This window comes from Vigna unguiculata, chromosome 8, assembly GCF_004118075.2.
Source record: "Vigna unguiculata cultivar IT97K-499-35 chromosome 8, ASM411807v1, whole genome shotgun sequence".
Classification (NCBI taxonomy): domain Eukaryota; kingdom Viridiplantae; phylum Streptophyta; class Magnoliopsida; order Fabales; family Fabaceae; genus Vigna; species Vigna unguiculata.
The window spans coordinates 8556809-8575030 of NC_040286.1; the positions used below are offsets into that span (position 1 = coordinate 8556809).

The following is an 18222-nucleotide window of genomic DNA, read 5'->3' on the forward strand; positions in this document are numbered from 1 at the left end:
ATCCCAAATCGTACCAAATCAATTTAATCGTGCACCTACACTTCCTCTATTATTACCTTAAACCTATTTCCTATTCACCAAGTACACCAATCCTCATTCTCTCATACTTCAATTTCTTCATATTACTCCTGCCACCATAACTTCTGGAATTGCATCTATTCTTGCTAAAATAAACCAGCACCACAGAAACCATTGGGTATGGAACACTTAACCCACCCAACGTACGCACCTATTTGTCTTGATTATCACTAAATGACATACACCTAAAAAAAACACAAGGTATTGCAATCTACAACACGTTCCACAAGTATCCCAACCACCCACTCTCAAATCACGAGTTCACTCCATATTGTTATTCTGCTACTGATGAGCCGCTCGGCGGTAGCCTCAGTGCCGCCAGGCGGTGCATGAAAAGTTTGGTTTTGCCCAGATCCCTCTCGCACCCCGCATAATCCTCTAACCCTCCAACATTAATGTATACCTTAGAACAGACACAATTTCGCATACTCACCATATCCAGGGTTCAAAACCTAATCATTTTACGAACAATTACACGCAACCAAACACAATTCTCCTATCCCATATTATGTAATTCATCCCCGATCAACACATGAACCCTAAAACCCAAATTCAAACACAGATCATCCAATTTTTTTCAATTTAAACATTTACAGGTAACCATTCACGTAATCAAGGATTTTCATATCGTATAAACTACCCCTCTGCATTCCCCCCAACATGAAAACATCACGATTCACCCAAAACCGGTAGGTCAAATAGGTGTCACCTGGCGGGCAGCGCATAACCGCTAGGTGGTGCATAGCAGAAAAACCCAGAAAACAGTCTATGAGCACGAGCCGCCTGGAAAGCCTTCAATGCCGCCAGACGGTTTTTGTAAATTTCCAGAAAAACGCAGAAAGGCAGTGAATCACCAATTTACACATTCCATCCAGTTCAGAAAAGAACGAACGGCATATACATAATATATAACACGCAAAACAAACTCCCCTAACCTGGATTAACGCTTTCCTTTCCCAAAATTTGACTTCTTGAAAGCTCCAATGTTCACCAATGGCTTCCTCTCAAATCACCCTCTTAAATCAACTCGCCTTTCACTCCAGAACCACGTTCCTCTCTGCACTCTTGCTCCTCTCCGCACCTCCTTCAATTCCAGCTAACTAAATCCTCCTTTTTACCACTAACAAGCCTTATAATGGAGGTTTAATAATGCTTAATGGTCAAAAACGAACTTAAGGTTTAATGGCCGTGTTAATTACCCCTCAATTACATGATACTTTCTGCTTTTTCAGCCATCCTTGGTTGCTAAGTTTACTAAGGTTTTCTTTAACCTTTCAAATTCAAGACAAACCTAAAAATAGCCAAAAATAGAGTTTCCTTTGGGTCCTCCAAGGTTTGAACCCACCCCCATGCACATACCAAATCAATACCAAACCATTCAACCAATTTGTATTTCATACTAATTAATATAATTCAATTATTATAAAACTCCACCACACGTTTAATATACATAAAAATAATACCAATTTAATAACACACAAAAATAACTACATAGGACTCAAACCCAAGTCCTCTCACACAATTAAAGTACTCTCAACCACTTGAGCTAGTACTTCTCCACGTCATAATACTCCGCATTTATTACCTTAAAGATTCTCTTTACCCACAATTATTAAATAATTATTTAATTACTATTTAATTTTTCCCAGGTCTTACATTCCCCCCACCTTCAAAGGTTTTCATCCTCGAAAACAAGACTTACCAGGAAACAGGTGTGGATAAGATAGCCTCATTCGATCCTCCATCTCCCAGGTCATCTCCTAAGTTGCCTCATCCCAGAGCACCTTCACCGTCTTTATCTGTTTACCCCTCAAATGTTTAACTTGAGTCAAGGATACGAACCGGTCCAACTGGTAGGGTCAAATCCTCCCGCACCTGTACGTCATCAGCCTCTAATACATGGTCTGGACTTGCAACATATTTCCTCAGTTGAGAAACATGAAATACATTGTGCAAGTTTGCCAGATGAGGTGGCAAAGCAATTTCGTAGGCCGCTGGGCTAATTCTCCGTGTGATCTGATAGGGTCCTATAAACCTCGGTGTCAACTTCCTCGATTTTAGAACCCTTCCAACTCCCATTGTTGGGGTAACCCGAAGAAACACATGATCACTTTCATCAAACTCCAGTGGCCGTCTTCTTTTATCAGCATAGGACTTTTGCCGACTCTGCGTGGCTCTCATTCGATCCTGGATTCACTTAACTTTCCCAGTTGTTTGCTGCAAAAACTCAAGACCAAGCACAAAGGCTTCACCATCCTGATACCAACACAACGGTGTTCTACATCTTCGACCATATAACGCTTCGTAAGGTGTCATTCCAATACTAGCAGGATAGCTATTATTGTATGTGAATTCTAACAAGGTTAATATATCGTTCCAGTTTCCCAAATGGTCCAACACACAAGACCGCAACAAGTCTTCTAACAATTGTATAGTACGCTCGGATTGACCATCCGTCTAGGGATGATACGATGAACTCATCCTCAATTGGGTTCCCAAGGTTGCTTGCAAGGATTGCCAAAACCGGGAGGTGAATCTCGGATCCCGGTCTGACACTATGCTTTCTGGCACTCCATGTAACCTCACTACCTCCCGTACATAAGTCTCTGCTAGTTTATCCATCGACCATTTCTGATTTATAGGTAAGAAGTGTGCACACTTAGTCAATCTGTCCACAATTACCCAGACTGAGTCATGTCCTCTGGTCGATTTCGGCAACTGTGTCACAAAATCCATGAAGATACTGTCCCACTTCCACTGAGGTATTTCCAATGGTTGCAGGGTACCTCCCGGCCTTTGATGTTCAATTTTGGCTTTTTGACATACCAAATATTAAGCAACAAAGTCGGCCACGTCTGATCCCGTTCCACCAAAAGGACTCTTTCAAATCCTTGTACATCTTAGTCATACCAGGATGTATGCTAAGACGACTCTAGTGACCTTCCTTCAGAATTTCCCTCCTGAATAGGGGTCCTCCAGGTACACACACCCTACTTTTGAAGCGTAGAATACCGTCTTCTCCCATTTGGTAATCCTTTCCTTTATTTGTACCCAACCATCCTATAAATTGTTGTAACTCCATATCATGCCCCTGAGCCACACGTATCTCATTCAAGAAGTCATTAGTAACTTTCAACATACTGCATTGTATGACCCCTTGTCCAAACTGCATTCCCAAGTTCATGTCTCGGAGTTTTTCAATTAGCTCCAACTCCTTTACCATCATGCAGGAGATATGCATCTTCTTATGACTCAAAGCATCAGCTACGACATTTGCCTTGCCTGGGTGATAAAGCAATTCAAAGTCGTAGTCTTTCAGGTACTCCATCCACCTACGCTGTCTCATATTTAACTCCTTTTGGTCGAACAAGTATTTCAGGCTTTTGTGATCGCTGAAAACTTGAAACTGAGACCCGTACAAGTAGTGTCTCCAAGACTTAAGAGCAAATACAATAGCTGCTAGCTCCAAGTCGTGAGTCGAGTAATTTTTCTCGTGTACTTTCAACTCACGAGAAGCATATGCTACCGGCCTCTTATCTTGCATCAACACATACCCCAACCCCTGATAAGACGCATCACAATACACCTCAAACATTTTCCCCAGATCCAAAATCACTAACAGTGGGGCGGTAGTCAAACACTTCTTTATGTCCTCAAAACACTCCTCACACTTTTCAGTCCAAGAGAATGACTGATCTTTTCTTGTGAGTTGAGTCAATGGATTCACTTTCTTTGAGAACTCTTCCACAAATCTCCTGTAATATCCTGCCAGACCCAGGAAACTCCTCACCTCAGTTACCGTTTTAGGCCTCTCCCACTTAAGGATCGTCTCAATCTTAGTCGGATCCACTGCATTGCCTTTGGCTGATATGACATGCCCAAGAAATTGTACTTCGTCCAGCCAAAACTCGCACTTGGACAACTTCCCATACAACTGATGATCTCTGAGTATCTTCAATACAACCCTCAAATGATCAGCATGCTCTTCTCTCGTCTTTGAATAAATACGTATGTCATCTATGAAGACGACGACAAACTTATCTAACCAAGGTCGAAAGATTCTATTCATGTAATCCATGAATATTGTCGGTGCATTTGTTACTCCGAATGACATCACTACATATTCGTAGTGGCCATACCTCGACCTGAAAGCCGTCTTTTGTACATTTTTCGGCTTCACCAAGATCTGATGGTATCCAGATCGCAGGTCTATTTTTGAGAATATTCCTGCCCCCTTCAACTGATCTAGTAGATCGTCAATCCTCGGTAATGGATACTTATTCTTGATTGTTAATTTGTTTAGCTGCCTGTAATCAACGCAAAGTCTTGAGCTCCCATCCTTCTTCTTCACTAATAATATCGGAGCTCCCCACGGCGACGCACTGGGCCAGATAAATTTCTTCTCAAGCAGATCTTCTATTTGCTTCTTGAGTTCTGTCAATTCTGCAGGTGCCGTTCTGTATGGTGTCATGGATACCAGACCTGCACCAGGAACTAAGTCGATGGAGAAATCTATGTCTCGACTTGGTGGTAGTCCCGGTACTTCATCCGGAAATACATCGGTGTACTCATTGACAATAGGGATATTCTGAATCATCTCCACTGCACTTTTCTTTTCTGGTTTAGCCATCACCATAAAACAAGTGGCCCCTTCTTGTAGCGCTCTCACAGCTTCTCGAGTTGAGATCAACTTTAACCCTTCATGCTCTGGGAATACCAAACTGCGTCGTCCACAATCCATTATGACGTGATTATTGGACAACCAGTCCATTCCCAATATTACATCCAGTTCCTCCAGAGGCAAGCACACCAAGTTCACCTTGAATCTGTGACCTGCCACTTCCATCACACACCCCACGCAGACTGAACTGGTTGCTACCTGACCTGAGGAAGGAGTCGACACCAGCAACTCACATCCCAAATCACGTTTGTCCAAGTTCAGTCTCCCCACACAAGCATTAGAAATGAAGGAATGTGTTGCTCCAGAGTCGAACAACACTAAAACTAACTGGCCAATTAACAAACAGGGCTCAAGAATAAGGTTACCTGACTGGGTAGCCTCTGTGGAGGTCATAGCGAATACTCTTCCCGCTGCTCTAGCTCTCTCAGTTGGGGATGCGGCTGGCTTTTTCACTCCAATACTCTTCTTCTCCGGCAGTTATAGGCAAAGTGGCCCAGTTTGTCGCATATGAAGCACTTGCGACGATCTCCTGATCCTCCTACCCCATCGGTTATCTGAGGGCAGTTCCTCTTTAAATGGGGCCCACCACACTGGTAACACGTGGGACCTTGAGAAGTCTGAGGTCGGTTGTAGGGTTTCTTCATCTGCCTCGCCTCTGCGGCATTCTTCTGATGTCGACTTACCGGATTCGGCCCTCTTTCTAGGTACTCTGCACTCTTGGCTTGCTCCACCAAGATCGGAAACCTTCTTTCTCTCAGAGGCGTGACCACCTTCTTTAACTCATGCTTGAGCCCCCTCTCAAACTTAAGGCATCTCCACTCTTCAGTAATTGCCTGAGAATAATACCTTGCCAGTTGCTCGAATTGATTAACATATTCTTGCATCGACATGTTCCCCTGTTGCAGAGCCAAGAACTCCGCCTCCCTGTCCTGCTTAACAGTATCTGGGAAATATTTCTCTAAGAACCGGATTCTGAAATTATCCCAGGTTACTGGCTCCTCCCTAGTCTGCATCTGCTGTTTCATGCCTGCCCACCAGTATTCTGCGTGATTATTTAGTAGGTACACAGCAAACGCCAGCTTCTGCTCGTCAGCACAATTCATCACTCCAAAGATCTTTTCGCACTTGCGAAGCCAGGCATAAGCTTCGTGTGGAGTGGCCTCACCTGTGAATTCTGCGGGCTTATGGCGCAGAAAATCCTCCACTGTTGGCACTCTTGTTGGCGCTATTGCCACTCTCGGCTGTGCTGGAATAGGATGTTGCATTGCATCCACCATGCGATGAATGGCTTCTGCAATATCATCAGCACCGTTAGCATTCCTCCTTCTTCTATTAGCTGCCATTGCCTGGATACGCCACACATTCAACTGTTAAACATCACTCCATTAGTTTAACACACTCTTACCTCCTTAAAATTAAGCACACATAATATCATGCACATACATAGCAAGCTCACTCCCCAAAAGCACCAAAACATGTTTTTCAAAACATTTTCGAAACTTTTGCTATGATACCAACTGTAACATCCCTAAGGAATATTACTTTGAAAATATCATAAACAATTAAATAAATGAAAATAAATACGATAATATAAATCATTCCTCATTTATAAATACAAGCCCTATGGGACTTAGTCCGTCAAGCCCCAGCATAAAAGAAGTGAACTTAGTCCTCCAAGTCCAGTAATCCAAGTAAAACTAATTACACAGCCACAAAACCCGCCTGGTACCGCCTAGGCACCGCTAGGCGGATACTGGCAGAAAATCGCCCGGCGGTCACACTCCCACCGCCAAGCGATGCTGACCAATCAGGACCCGTAATTCTCCGTCACCGCCTGGCGGACAAAGCCCTATCGCCAGGCGTCTGGCGCTGACAGTGGCCACTGCCACTGTTTTACACTCTACCGCTCGGCGGTTCACCCCGCGCCACCAGGCGCCATACTAGTAGCGCAATGCTACTGGTTTTTGGCACTTTTTACAGGTCTCATGAGACCTCAAACATCTAACTCAGTCTTCACACATCAAATACAATATTTAAGACACAGCCGATTGCTAATCACAACAAGTATAATTAACTCATGCTCAACATTAGATTTTAACAAGCTCTATCGTGAGTTATCTGATTTATTTATAAAACGGTCAAGAAATGATCCTTAGGATACCTGTCAACACCCAATTTCGTCCGGACAAATAATGTTGTTTTAAAAATAAAAAATATAAAAAATATATAAAAAATATAAAATAAAAAATATATATAAAATAAAATAACAATAATAATAAAATAAAAATAAAATTATATATATATATATATATATATATATATATATATATTCAAAAATAAGTGTTACATAAAAAAATAAGATAAAAAATAATAAATTGTTAAAAAAATAAAAGTTAAATAATAAAAGTTTTTTTAATTTATGTTTTTAAGTGTTAAGTAAAATAATCTTTTTGTTTTATATATATATATAATTAAAAAATATATTTTCGTTTTTTATTTATTAATAAATTCAGAAATTAAAAATTAAAAATAAAAATTAAAAATAAAAATTAAAATAAAAATTGTGGATTGGAGGGAACAGTTTTTTTCTTCTATCCCAACTTCTTCCAACTGCTGCCCACCCCATCTGCTAATGAAGTTAACACAAGAACCAGGGGGTTACCACACACACGTTAATTCCATCAAAAAAAATATTCTCTGCATTTTTTTGGCACCATGGCTATGCAACTTTTTTATTGAAATCATTGAATTCGGAATTGCAACAAAAGAGAACCAATTGGTAAACCAACAATTTTTTGGAATCAAAAGCAGAATTTTTTGTGAATTGTGGTACGCATTTTCTATCTTCAAACCTTTTGAATGTTGTATGATGTTCTGAGTTGAGGCTTTTGATTGATTGATTATATGCCGGTAAATTGAAACAGTTTTCATATCACAAAAATACTTCTCTGTTTTTTTTTACAATGCAAATCAATTAAATAATGAAATAGAAAGAAGTAGAAAGGAGTGATTTTGTCACTGGAAAATAAAATTCAGCAGTGAACATTTGTCATTCTGGGGAGTGTAATGTTGGTGTCGGCTTTAGTAAGTGTTGGTTCGCGGTGGTCATCGGCGTTGCTGTGGTGGTCACGGCAAGAGAGATAGCGAGCCACAGTTGAACCAGTGTTGGATTTTGGGGTGATGCGATGTGAGAAGGTGTTGGAGTTGGTAACGTCGTTTTGATGGCATTAGGGGTTGCCACCGTTGTTGGTCGTTCGCCGCCGTTGTTGGCCGTTCGCCGCCGGTGGTGGTGCGCTTGTGGGTCTCGAACAGGGACGGTCATGGTGTTTTGGTGGTGGCCGCGGGAGGTAGGAGACGAAGTAAGAGTGGCGTTTTTATGTATGGCTTTAGGGTTTGTTTAAGTTTTTACTTCTTGCATCACCATAGTTCATTCACACACCCCCTCTTCTTTTATTTAAATTAGCAGGTTTAAGTTTTTACTTCAGGCACCACTATAGTTCATTCACGCACCCCCTCTTCTTTCATTAAAGTTAGCAGATTTAAGTTTTTACTTCATGCACCACTATAATTCATTCACGCACCACCTCTGTTTTAATTAAGGTTAGCATATTTAAGTTGTTTCTTCACGCACCTCCAGATTTCAGTTTATGCACCATTGCTTTTAATATTGGATTTTGTTTATTTATTTGCTTCATGCACTCCCCAATGTAATAACCCCACACCCCTTTCATTAAGTTTTAGTTTACTTTACGTACATGTGTTTTCACTAAGCACACACCCATTTCCTTTATTTTTTCTTGTTAGATATAATGTGTTTACTTTACTTTATGCACCCCGCGTTTTACTTTATACACCCCGCGTTTTACTTTAATGCACCCTGCGTTTACTTTATGCACCCCGCGTTTTTCTTTATGTATCACGTTTCCGCGTTTTTTAAGTAAATTTCACATTTCAATCACGTCATTTCAAAAAAAATAATAATATTTTAAATTGAAATAAAAATTAAAATAATTTTCAAAAATAAGAATAAATAAAAATTTAAAATTATTTTCTTTATTCTTTGTTTTGGTGTCTAATCGGCCGCTCGCGTCGTACGACACTTTCTTTTAAAATGTAAAAATATAAAAATTATTTTAGTGTCTAATTGACCGTTCGCGTCACATGACACTTCTTTTAAAAATATAAAAATATAAAAATTATTTTGGTGTCTAATCGGCCGCTCGCGTCGTACGACACTTTCTTTAAAAATGCAAAAATATTAAAAATGTTTTTGGTGTCTAATTGACCGTTCGCGTCACATGACACTCTCTTTCTTATCAATAAATAAGTTATAAAGAGGTATTTGATGTTTAATCGACTGCTCGCGTTGCACGACATTTCTTTTCAAATATGTCAAAAGACAACTTTCAAAAATTAAATCATTTAATCAAACAATTTTATAAGGAACTACGTAGCCCTGATTTCTCATTTTTAATGAGAATACGTAGGACCAAGGTTAATCCTTGTCGGGTCCTTTTCACTCAAAAATATATTCATGTTCTTACTTTTGGGAAAAATAAATATTTAAAATAAACACATCTCTTTTGCAAATTTAATTAAAGGTATCACCTTTGGGCGGGCACAGTAGGGTGCTAATACCTTCCCTACCCGTAACCAACTCCCAGACCCTAAATTTGGTTTTCGCGGACTTTATGTTTTTTATGGTTTTCCATAGTTTTTCAGAATAAACTGTGGTGGCGACTTCAAATCTCTATTTTCTAAATGAATTTATTTTAGTTCGTCGTCCCGTCACGATTTAGGTTGCGACAATACCCACATTTTGGCATCTGCGCAATTGTTGGATTATTCACAATACTCTATTACACCACAGCTACAATCCCAAATCGTACCAAATCAATTTAATCGTGCACCTACACTTCCTCTATTATTACCTTAAACCTATTTCTTATTCACCAAGTACACCAATCCTCATTCTCTCATACTTCAATTTCTTCATATTACCCCTGCCACCATAGCTTATCTGGAATTGCATCTATTCTTGCTAAAATAAACCAACACCGCAGAAACCATTGGGTATGAAACACTTAACCCACCCAACGTACGCACCTATTTCTCTTGATTATCACTAAAAGACATACACCTAAAAAAACACAAGGTATTGTAATCTACAACACGTTCCACAAGTATCCCAACAACCCACTCTCAAATCACGAGTTCACTCCATATTGTTATTCTGCTACTGATGAGCCGCCCGGCGGTAGCCTCAGTGCCGCCAGGCGGTGCATGAAAAGTTTGGTTCTGCCTAGATTCCTCTCGCACCCCGCAGAATCCTCTAACCCTCCAACATTAATGTATACCTTAGAACAGACACAATTTCGCATACTCACCATATCCAGGGTTCAAAACCTAATCATTTTACGAACAATTACACGCAACCAAAAACAGTTCTCCTATCCCATATTATGTAATCCATCCCCGATCAACACATGAACCCTAAAACCAAAATTCAAACACAGATCATCTAATTTTTTTTAATTTAAACATTTATAGGTAACCATTCAGGTAATCAAGGATTTTCATATCGTATAAACTACCCCTCTGCATTCCCCCCAACATGAAAACATCACGATTCACCCAAAACTGGTAGGTCAAATGGGTGTCGCCTGGCGGGCAACGCATAGCCGCCAGGCGGTGCATAGCAGAAAAACTCAGAAAACAGTCTATGAGCACGAGCCGCCTGGAGGGCCTTCAACGCCGCCAGGCGGTTTCTGGAAATTTCTAGAAAAACACAAAAAGGCAGTGAATCATCAATTTACACACTTCATTCAGTCTAGAAAAGCACGAACGACATATACATAATATATAACACGCAAAACAAACTCCCCTAACCTGGATTAACGCTTTCCTTTCCCAAAATTTGACTTCTTGAAAGCTCCAATGTTCACCAATGGCTTCCTTTTAAATCAACTCGCCTTTCACTCCAGAACCACGATCCTCTCTGCACTCTTGCTCCTCTCCGCACCTCCTTCAATTCCAGCTAACTAAACCCTCCTTTTTACCACTAATAAGCCTTATAATGGAGGTTTAATAATGCTTAATGGTCAAAAACGAACTTAAGGTTTAATGGCCGTGTTAATTACCCCTCAATTGCATGATACCTTCTGCCTTGTCAGCCATCCTTGGCTGCTAAGTTTACTAAGGTTTTCTTTAACCTTTCAAATTCAAGACAGACCTAAAAGTAGCCAAAAATAGAGTTTCCTTTGGGTCTTCCAAGGTTTGAACCCACCCCATGCACATACCAAATCAATACCAAACCATTCAACCAATTTGTATTTCATACTAATTAATATAATTCAATTATTATAAAACTCCACCACACGTTTAATATACATAAAAATAATACCAATTTAATAACACACAAAAATTACATACATAAGACTCGAACTCAAGTCCTCTCACACAATTAAAGTACTTTTAACCACTTGAGCTAGTACTTCTCCACATCATAATACTCCGCATTTATTACCTTAAAGATTCTCTTTACCCATATTTATTAAATAATTATTTAATTACTATTTAATTTTTCCCGGGTCTTACAGCAACCACCTCCCACTCAACCATCCTACTAACCACCTCCACCTCAACCATCCCATCAGCTAACTCCAACTCAACCATCACGAGGTGCATCAAACGCCAGAGCGAAACTCAATGCTAGGAGGGGTCGAATACCATGATCACTGAATGCCATATTTTGAAGATGCATGTGTTGTTTCCTATTTTGTTATCTCGTTTTGTAGAAGTTGTGAACCTTTAAGGTCACTTGGCAGCATTTTAAATTTCTTTCCTTGCATGAAGACATCTTTTAATATTGCTACTAAATGGTCGGATCACCACTTTTGTGATGTATTTTGCGTGAACTCAGGACCTCTTTACATGAAATCTATTATTTACTTTTAAATATGAATTACGAGGTCTGATGCTTTTGAGTAATTGTATGTAGAATCATATTTAAAATTACCAAATGTGGAATCAAATAATGAACTAAGCCAATTGACTATTAATCTATGACATACATCTTTACATTATCAATAAAGAATACATGGTACTGATGAAATTGTAATGTACTCTTTCGAACTTCCAAATTCATTGATCTAGTTAAAAGTAGTACATGGAAATAACCATCCTAAACAACGAATTGTAACCATTAAACAAGACTGCAACAATAAATCATGTATTCCTTATCAGCATTGATAGCACAATTACGTTAACCATAGAAACAAAAATAACCAAATAACCAAATAAGCATCCCAATCAACACCTTTATCCATTTCTCAAATATTTGAACTGATTTCTCCAAATTACTGATCCTTTTCCTATCACCATCACTTTCTTCAGTCTTCACCAAAATAGCAACCCTTCTTTCGCCTTATCACTGTTAGAAATTTCTTCAATGGAATCTTCACTCCACCATTTAAAGTAATTGCACCCACCATTTTCACTTCCACTCTACACAAAAATTAAACAAACAGTTATCCCCTATAACACTAAAAACCAAAAACAACATACCTTCAACCTCTCTTACCTTGTACTTTGAATAACCCCAAAATTGTTTCCTTTTGTTCTTTGTTGTTTTCACAATTCTTAGAACTGATTTCTCTCCACAGTAGCAAATCGATGTTAACCCCAAACTCCTTGATACTCCAACACCACGAAAAGATACACTAGGGTTCTTCATCCCCCAACCATTACAAGTGCAAGAGGAACAAGAATGGCAAAGCGGCAATTGCAGCTGAAGAAGGAGATGCACGAGCTGGAGAAGGAGGATTCAACGAAGAAGATGAACTGATTTAGGGCTTTAATCACTTTATTTAATAATTGACACGTAGGCTACAAACAATTACAAAATCAACTGTCACGTATCCGTTTTACTTCTCCACCTCATCATCTGGAAATGTCGTTTAAGCAACTTTAACGATTATGGCTGAATTGTTGCTATTTTTCAAAATTAGGTGTTGACATGAGAAGCCAAGGTGGTTTGCTTCTTGAAGATTTGATGAAGATTGGATGAAGCTCTTTTGAACTATCTTGAAGCCATTACCATTGGAATGAAGCCTACATTGATGAAGGAAAGGAGATTTGATGATATCCATGGTGATCAAGGCTGAAACGTGTGCTCTTCATGTAGTTACATCATTAAGAAAGTGTATTTGTAGTTTGTAATTCATGTTGTAGACCTTATAGCATTAATTAGATGTAGTTTGGTCTTTATTGTGTTTTTAATCTGTTGAATGGTTTTTCAACAGGTTAAAATGTCTCTTTTAATCTGTTGAATGAATTTTTAACAGGTTAAAAGGTTGGCTGCAGTAGTCTTAAACTGCAACAAATTCAATCAATTGATTTAGTTTTTAATCGACTGATTTCACTTAAGTCAAGTGAAATCAACTGATTGATTTGAAAATCAACCTGTTGAATTTCGTAACAGTTTGACTATAAAAGTTGTGATTTTCAAAAGAGAGGTCAGTTGATCATTTTAGAGCACAAATTTGTTCTGGAAACGTGTGGAAACTCTCTCCTTCGTGATCATACGTGTTACAGCTGTTGAAGATTGATCTTGGATCAATTCTTGGAGCTTTTTGGCTTGGTTTGAAGCTTGGAGAAAGTGGTTTGTGGTAGGATGGGTTGTGCTACCACTGAGGTTTGATCTTTCTCAAGCTTTGTGTGTGTGCCTGGTGGTTTTCTAGGTCTGCAAAAGGGTTCTTGTTGTGCTAGTGTGATTCTTGTGTGATTCAAGAGTCTTTTGTGGTGTTTTTGCATATTTTGGAAGTGTAAGGGTGGATACTTTGTAAAACTTTTGAAATAGTGCAAAGTCAAGCTAATGTTGCCTTGACAAATTGGATGTAGCTCAGGTTTGAGTGAACCAGTATAAAAATCTCGTGGTGTCCTCTCTTCTCTAACCTTTCTCTCTTGCGTTTTCATTTTAAAGTTTAAAGAACTTGTTCTTTAATCATCTTTTTCATGTTCTTGCATGTTTCCATGGCATCTGTAGCATTGAGCATGTTTGTATAATCATTTGGAACTGGTCTTGATCATTCTTGAGCATTGTTTCTGGTTTAAAATTCAAATTCGCATTTCTACATTTTTCCCAGTATTTCGGTCGACTATTTTTCTGTTTCAATCGGTTGATTATACCAGAACAGAATCTATTTAGTAAAATCAATCGATTAACTCTGTTTTTGATCAATTGAAAGTGTACAGTTCAGTACCGTTTGCATCCTAACTTGGTGATCTATTTGATTCAATTAAAGGTGGTTTTTAACTTGCAAAGATATCCTAAATTTTTAACTAGCCAATTCAACCCCCCCCCCTTCTTGGCTTTTCAACCATTTCAAAACTAACATTAGGGACCCAATTGAGTCAAATAAAACTTAAGGGACCTACTTGAGATTTTGCTACAAGTATGGGGACCTCTAGAATGATTTAACCTTAATATTTTAAGGATTAAAAATACATTTAAATATTTAATTTATTATCTTTAAATGCCTTTCAAAATGTAGGAAAAGAAATTATATATCAAACATATTTATTTCTTCGTATTCTAACATTTTTGAACATATATCAAACAACTATGATGCACAAATACGATACGTGCATTAGATAAACATATCTGATACAACAATACATTTAATTTGAACATAGTAGGGAACGATATGTGATATATGTATATTGAAAAATATATACAATTTTTTTTAAAAACATGATAAATATATCTGAATACAAATTAAAACCACATGTATTAAAACATTGTCAACAAAAATTTATAAATTATTGTAATATTAAAAGCACCACTATTTTATAGATTATATACTTTAATGATAAGTATGGATAAAATATCTAAAGTATTGGATATTAATATGTGTCGAACAAATATATAACCCACATTGAATTACCATTGCATCATACTTTTTTTTATTTTTTACTTTTTGTGTCAATTTAAGTTTAGCTTGATTTTATAAATGTATTATCTAATCAAAATACATACATATTTAAAATTTATATGAATATATATTGATAAAAAAGAATAATAATAATTTCAATTATAAATTCACCATTAATTAAGTTATTTTAGTTTAAATTTGATAGAAAAAAATAATACAAATTTAACATAATAAGCCCAATCCAAATTTTGATGAAATTCAACTCAATCAATACGTGTAAGATGATTTAATACCTCTTTTATTTTAATTTTGCTATTATTTTATACTTCTTTCACATGTTGTTTTCATTAAATTATTAATTATTTTAAACATTTTATAATAATTCTCTTTAAATTGAATTTCTATTTAAATTAATTTAAAAAATATTTCTTTTTGTTTCAATTCTCGTATTACTCACACATTCAATTTTCTTTTTAAAATTTTCTAAAATTTATTAATCTACTAAATCTACTATATAACTAAGAAAACTTAAGTCTAATGGAATTACTTCAATACCCCAACTTATTTTCTTGACATGTACCCATTTTTGTGGTTTTTTGCACATGATTTTTATACTCCATATTCTACATAATTTTGCACATCAATTCTTTGTCTAACACGTGTACAACTCCTTTTTATACTCCATATTCACTTCATCCTTCTTTCCACCTCCTTCTTTCATGTTCATCTTCTTCCTTCAATCTTCAAAGCTTTTCACCTCCTACGTTCATATTCATCTTCTTCGTTCTTACTTGAAAGTTAATTCATTCCTTTCTTGGTTGAAAGGTTACTTTTGTAGATGCTTTGATATTCTTTGGTTGAAATTTATTTTTTCTTCAACCTTTCTTGATTTTGTTTGGTTGAAACCTTCAACCTTATGTTTGTTGTTGGTTTGATCTTCTTTGTATATTGTTTTTTTGAACTTGCAAGGTTTCTTATATTTTCTTGGTTTAAAGTTAGTTCCTTCCTTTTATCATAGTATTTTTCTTACCTTTCTTGATTTTGTTTTTGTTCAATGTTATTGCAATCAACGTTTCTTGATTTTTTTGGTTGAAAGCTTCAACTTTATATTTGTGGTTGCTTTGTTTTTCTTTGTATATTGTTATTTTGAAGTTGCAATGTTTCGTTTATTTTCTTCGTTTAAAGTTAGGCCCTTCATTTTGTAATAGTATTTTTATGTTTTAACTTTGAAGCTTCAACCTTTCTTGATTTTTTTTGGTTCTTTGTTGAAGCTTCAACCTTTGATGATTTTTTTTGGTTCAAAGTTTTTTCTTTTATTAGTTATATAATGTATCTCATGTCTATATATTACTTTTGCAGATGACTAGGAAACTTGATATGATCAAAGATATTGATGGAAATAGAGAAACATTAAAACTAACAGTCATAATTATCGATCTATGGGTTATGGGAAACAAGGATTCTTTTGGATCAAAAGGAAACATGGAGATGATTATTATAGATCAAAAGGTAACTTACTTGGTCAAAGGTTTTTTTTTATATGAGGACATTGTATGATAATGATTTTTATGTGTTTATATGTTTAGGGTGATGTCAAACCTACAATGACTCAGAAGGAGGATATTGAAATATGGTAGGACAAGCTCACGGGGGGAGCACTTATATTGCAGAATTTCAAGATCTTAAAGAACAAATCTCAATTTAGAGTTTGTAACCACCCGTTTAAGTTATTGTTCATAGGAGTCACCTCCGTGCGACTACACCCATTGCAAATGTACCTATGAAGGTTTTCAAGTTTAAAAGTATCAAAGAAATTATTGAAGGGAATTACTCTACTAATTTGTTGATTGGTATATATATTCACTTTCCTTTTTCAATTGCTACCTCTATTTTTATTTTAAATATTTGTTTGTCTTTGAGAAGTTGTGATTTCTAAATTTTTACATGTAATATTTGTTTTGACTTTGTTAAGATGTGATTTGTAAATTTTGTAGATGTAATTGGTGTTGCGTACAATGTGAAGATTAAGGTGCAGAACAAAAATGTCACCTTTCAACTAAAGGACTTGAGGTTTTTGAATTGTTTCATTTGTGTTCTTTAAGTCTTTATTTAAATCTCTAAAATGACTAATCTTTTTCTTTTAATTGATCATCATGTAGTGATTCAACTATTTCCATCACTTTGTGGGATTCCTATTATCAAGAATTTGTTAGTCATTGGAAGTGAAATGAATATGTGAGCCAAAAAGCAAGGTATAATTTACTAACATTGGAATAACTCAGTATGGAGATGGAATTTTGGAACTTATAACATTTTGGAGATCCCATTTCATAAGCCACCAAAGAGAAACCAAAGTGTAAGTGAAGAACTTTGTGAAAGAAGATTTTGTTTTCAAATAACCTTAATTATTAACTTCAAATATATACATCACAACACAATACTAGAAAAAGATTTTATTCAAAGATTAAAAAACCCAATTATTTTTAGATATGAAGTTGAAAAGACAACTTAAGACAAGTTCTTCGATTCATGGTAACAAAAATAATTAGCATATATTAAAGTCTACAATACATTACAATTGTAGCTAATAGTCGTTCAAATACTATTTCGCTATATTTTTTTCCTTTATTAAAGTACTTCACATTATAAAGAATCACAATTAAAGTTCTGATAATTGATTATTGATTTAACAAGACCCAAATCCAATTGATATGTAAGAACTTCTCTCAATTTAGTGTCTTTTAAGAATCAAATATAATCAACCAACAACATAAAAAATATGTTACAAATAATTTAGAAAATAATAAAAATTACATTGATAGTATTTTTAAGATGTAATTTCGATTTAGAGAAGAAATTAAATATTGTGGAAAAGATTATTTTCCATATATGAAAATACTATTGTTGTCAACCGTGACACTTCAGTGTTAGCGGGTAAATATTTTTATAATGATGACCCTTTCAATATTTCTCCATTTCCGTCATTTATTGAGTCAAGCTATACTTCCCTACCCTATACTCTCGCTACCTTTTACTTTATTATGTACTTATGAAAACCTATTAAATATATATTATCCTTCCAAATGAATACAAATTGTACTGAAAGCTCTATATACTCTATATATACTTTACTATATATACATTTCTATGTATTTACATTTAAATTTAGTAAAAATATTATTTAATCTAACTTGACCTAAAGAAATAACTAATAATTTAGAACAATTGCTAATATTTTTTTTGAATATTATCAATAAATAAAATACAAATTATATTATTTCTTATTAAAATATGATAATATTAAACTTTTTTTTGGTTAACTTAACAAACTGAAAAGAAAATATTAAACTTTCTCCCTTCACGTCATATCTCGGGTTAGCCTATTCTTCCCTATCCTATACTCTATTCACTATGAATGTCAAAAAAATTCATTCGTACCCACGGGTATTCGCGAATAAAACCTGCAATGGGTAGAAAATGGATATCCGTAAGTAAAGGGTATGGGTATTTTTTATACTTACATGTTAA

At 36.1% G+C, this 18222-nt stretch overlaps 1 protein-coding gene across 1 annotated transcript; it reads right to left on the reverse strand.

Annotated features, from left to right (window-relative positions):
- Positions 1 to 5208: 5208 nt before the first annotated feature.
- LOC114194803 lies at positions 5209 to 6102 on the reverse strand. The gene has a single exon (XM_028085213.1). It carries the CDS (start codon positions 6100 to 6102, stop codon positions 5209 to 5211), a length of 894 nt encoding a protein of 297 aa, XP_027941014.1.
- Between the last annotated feature and the right edge of the window lie 12120 nt (positions 6103 to 18222).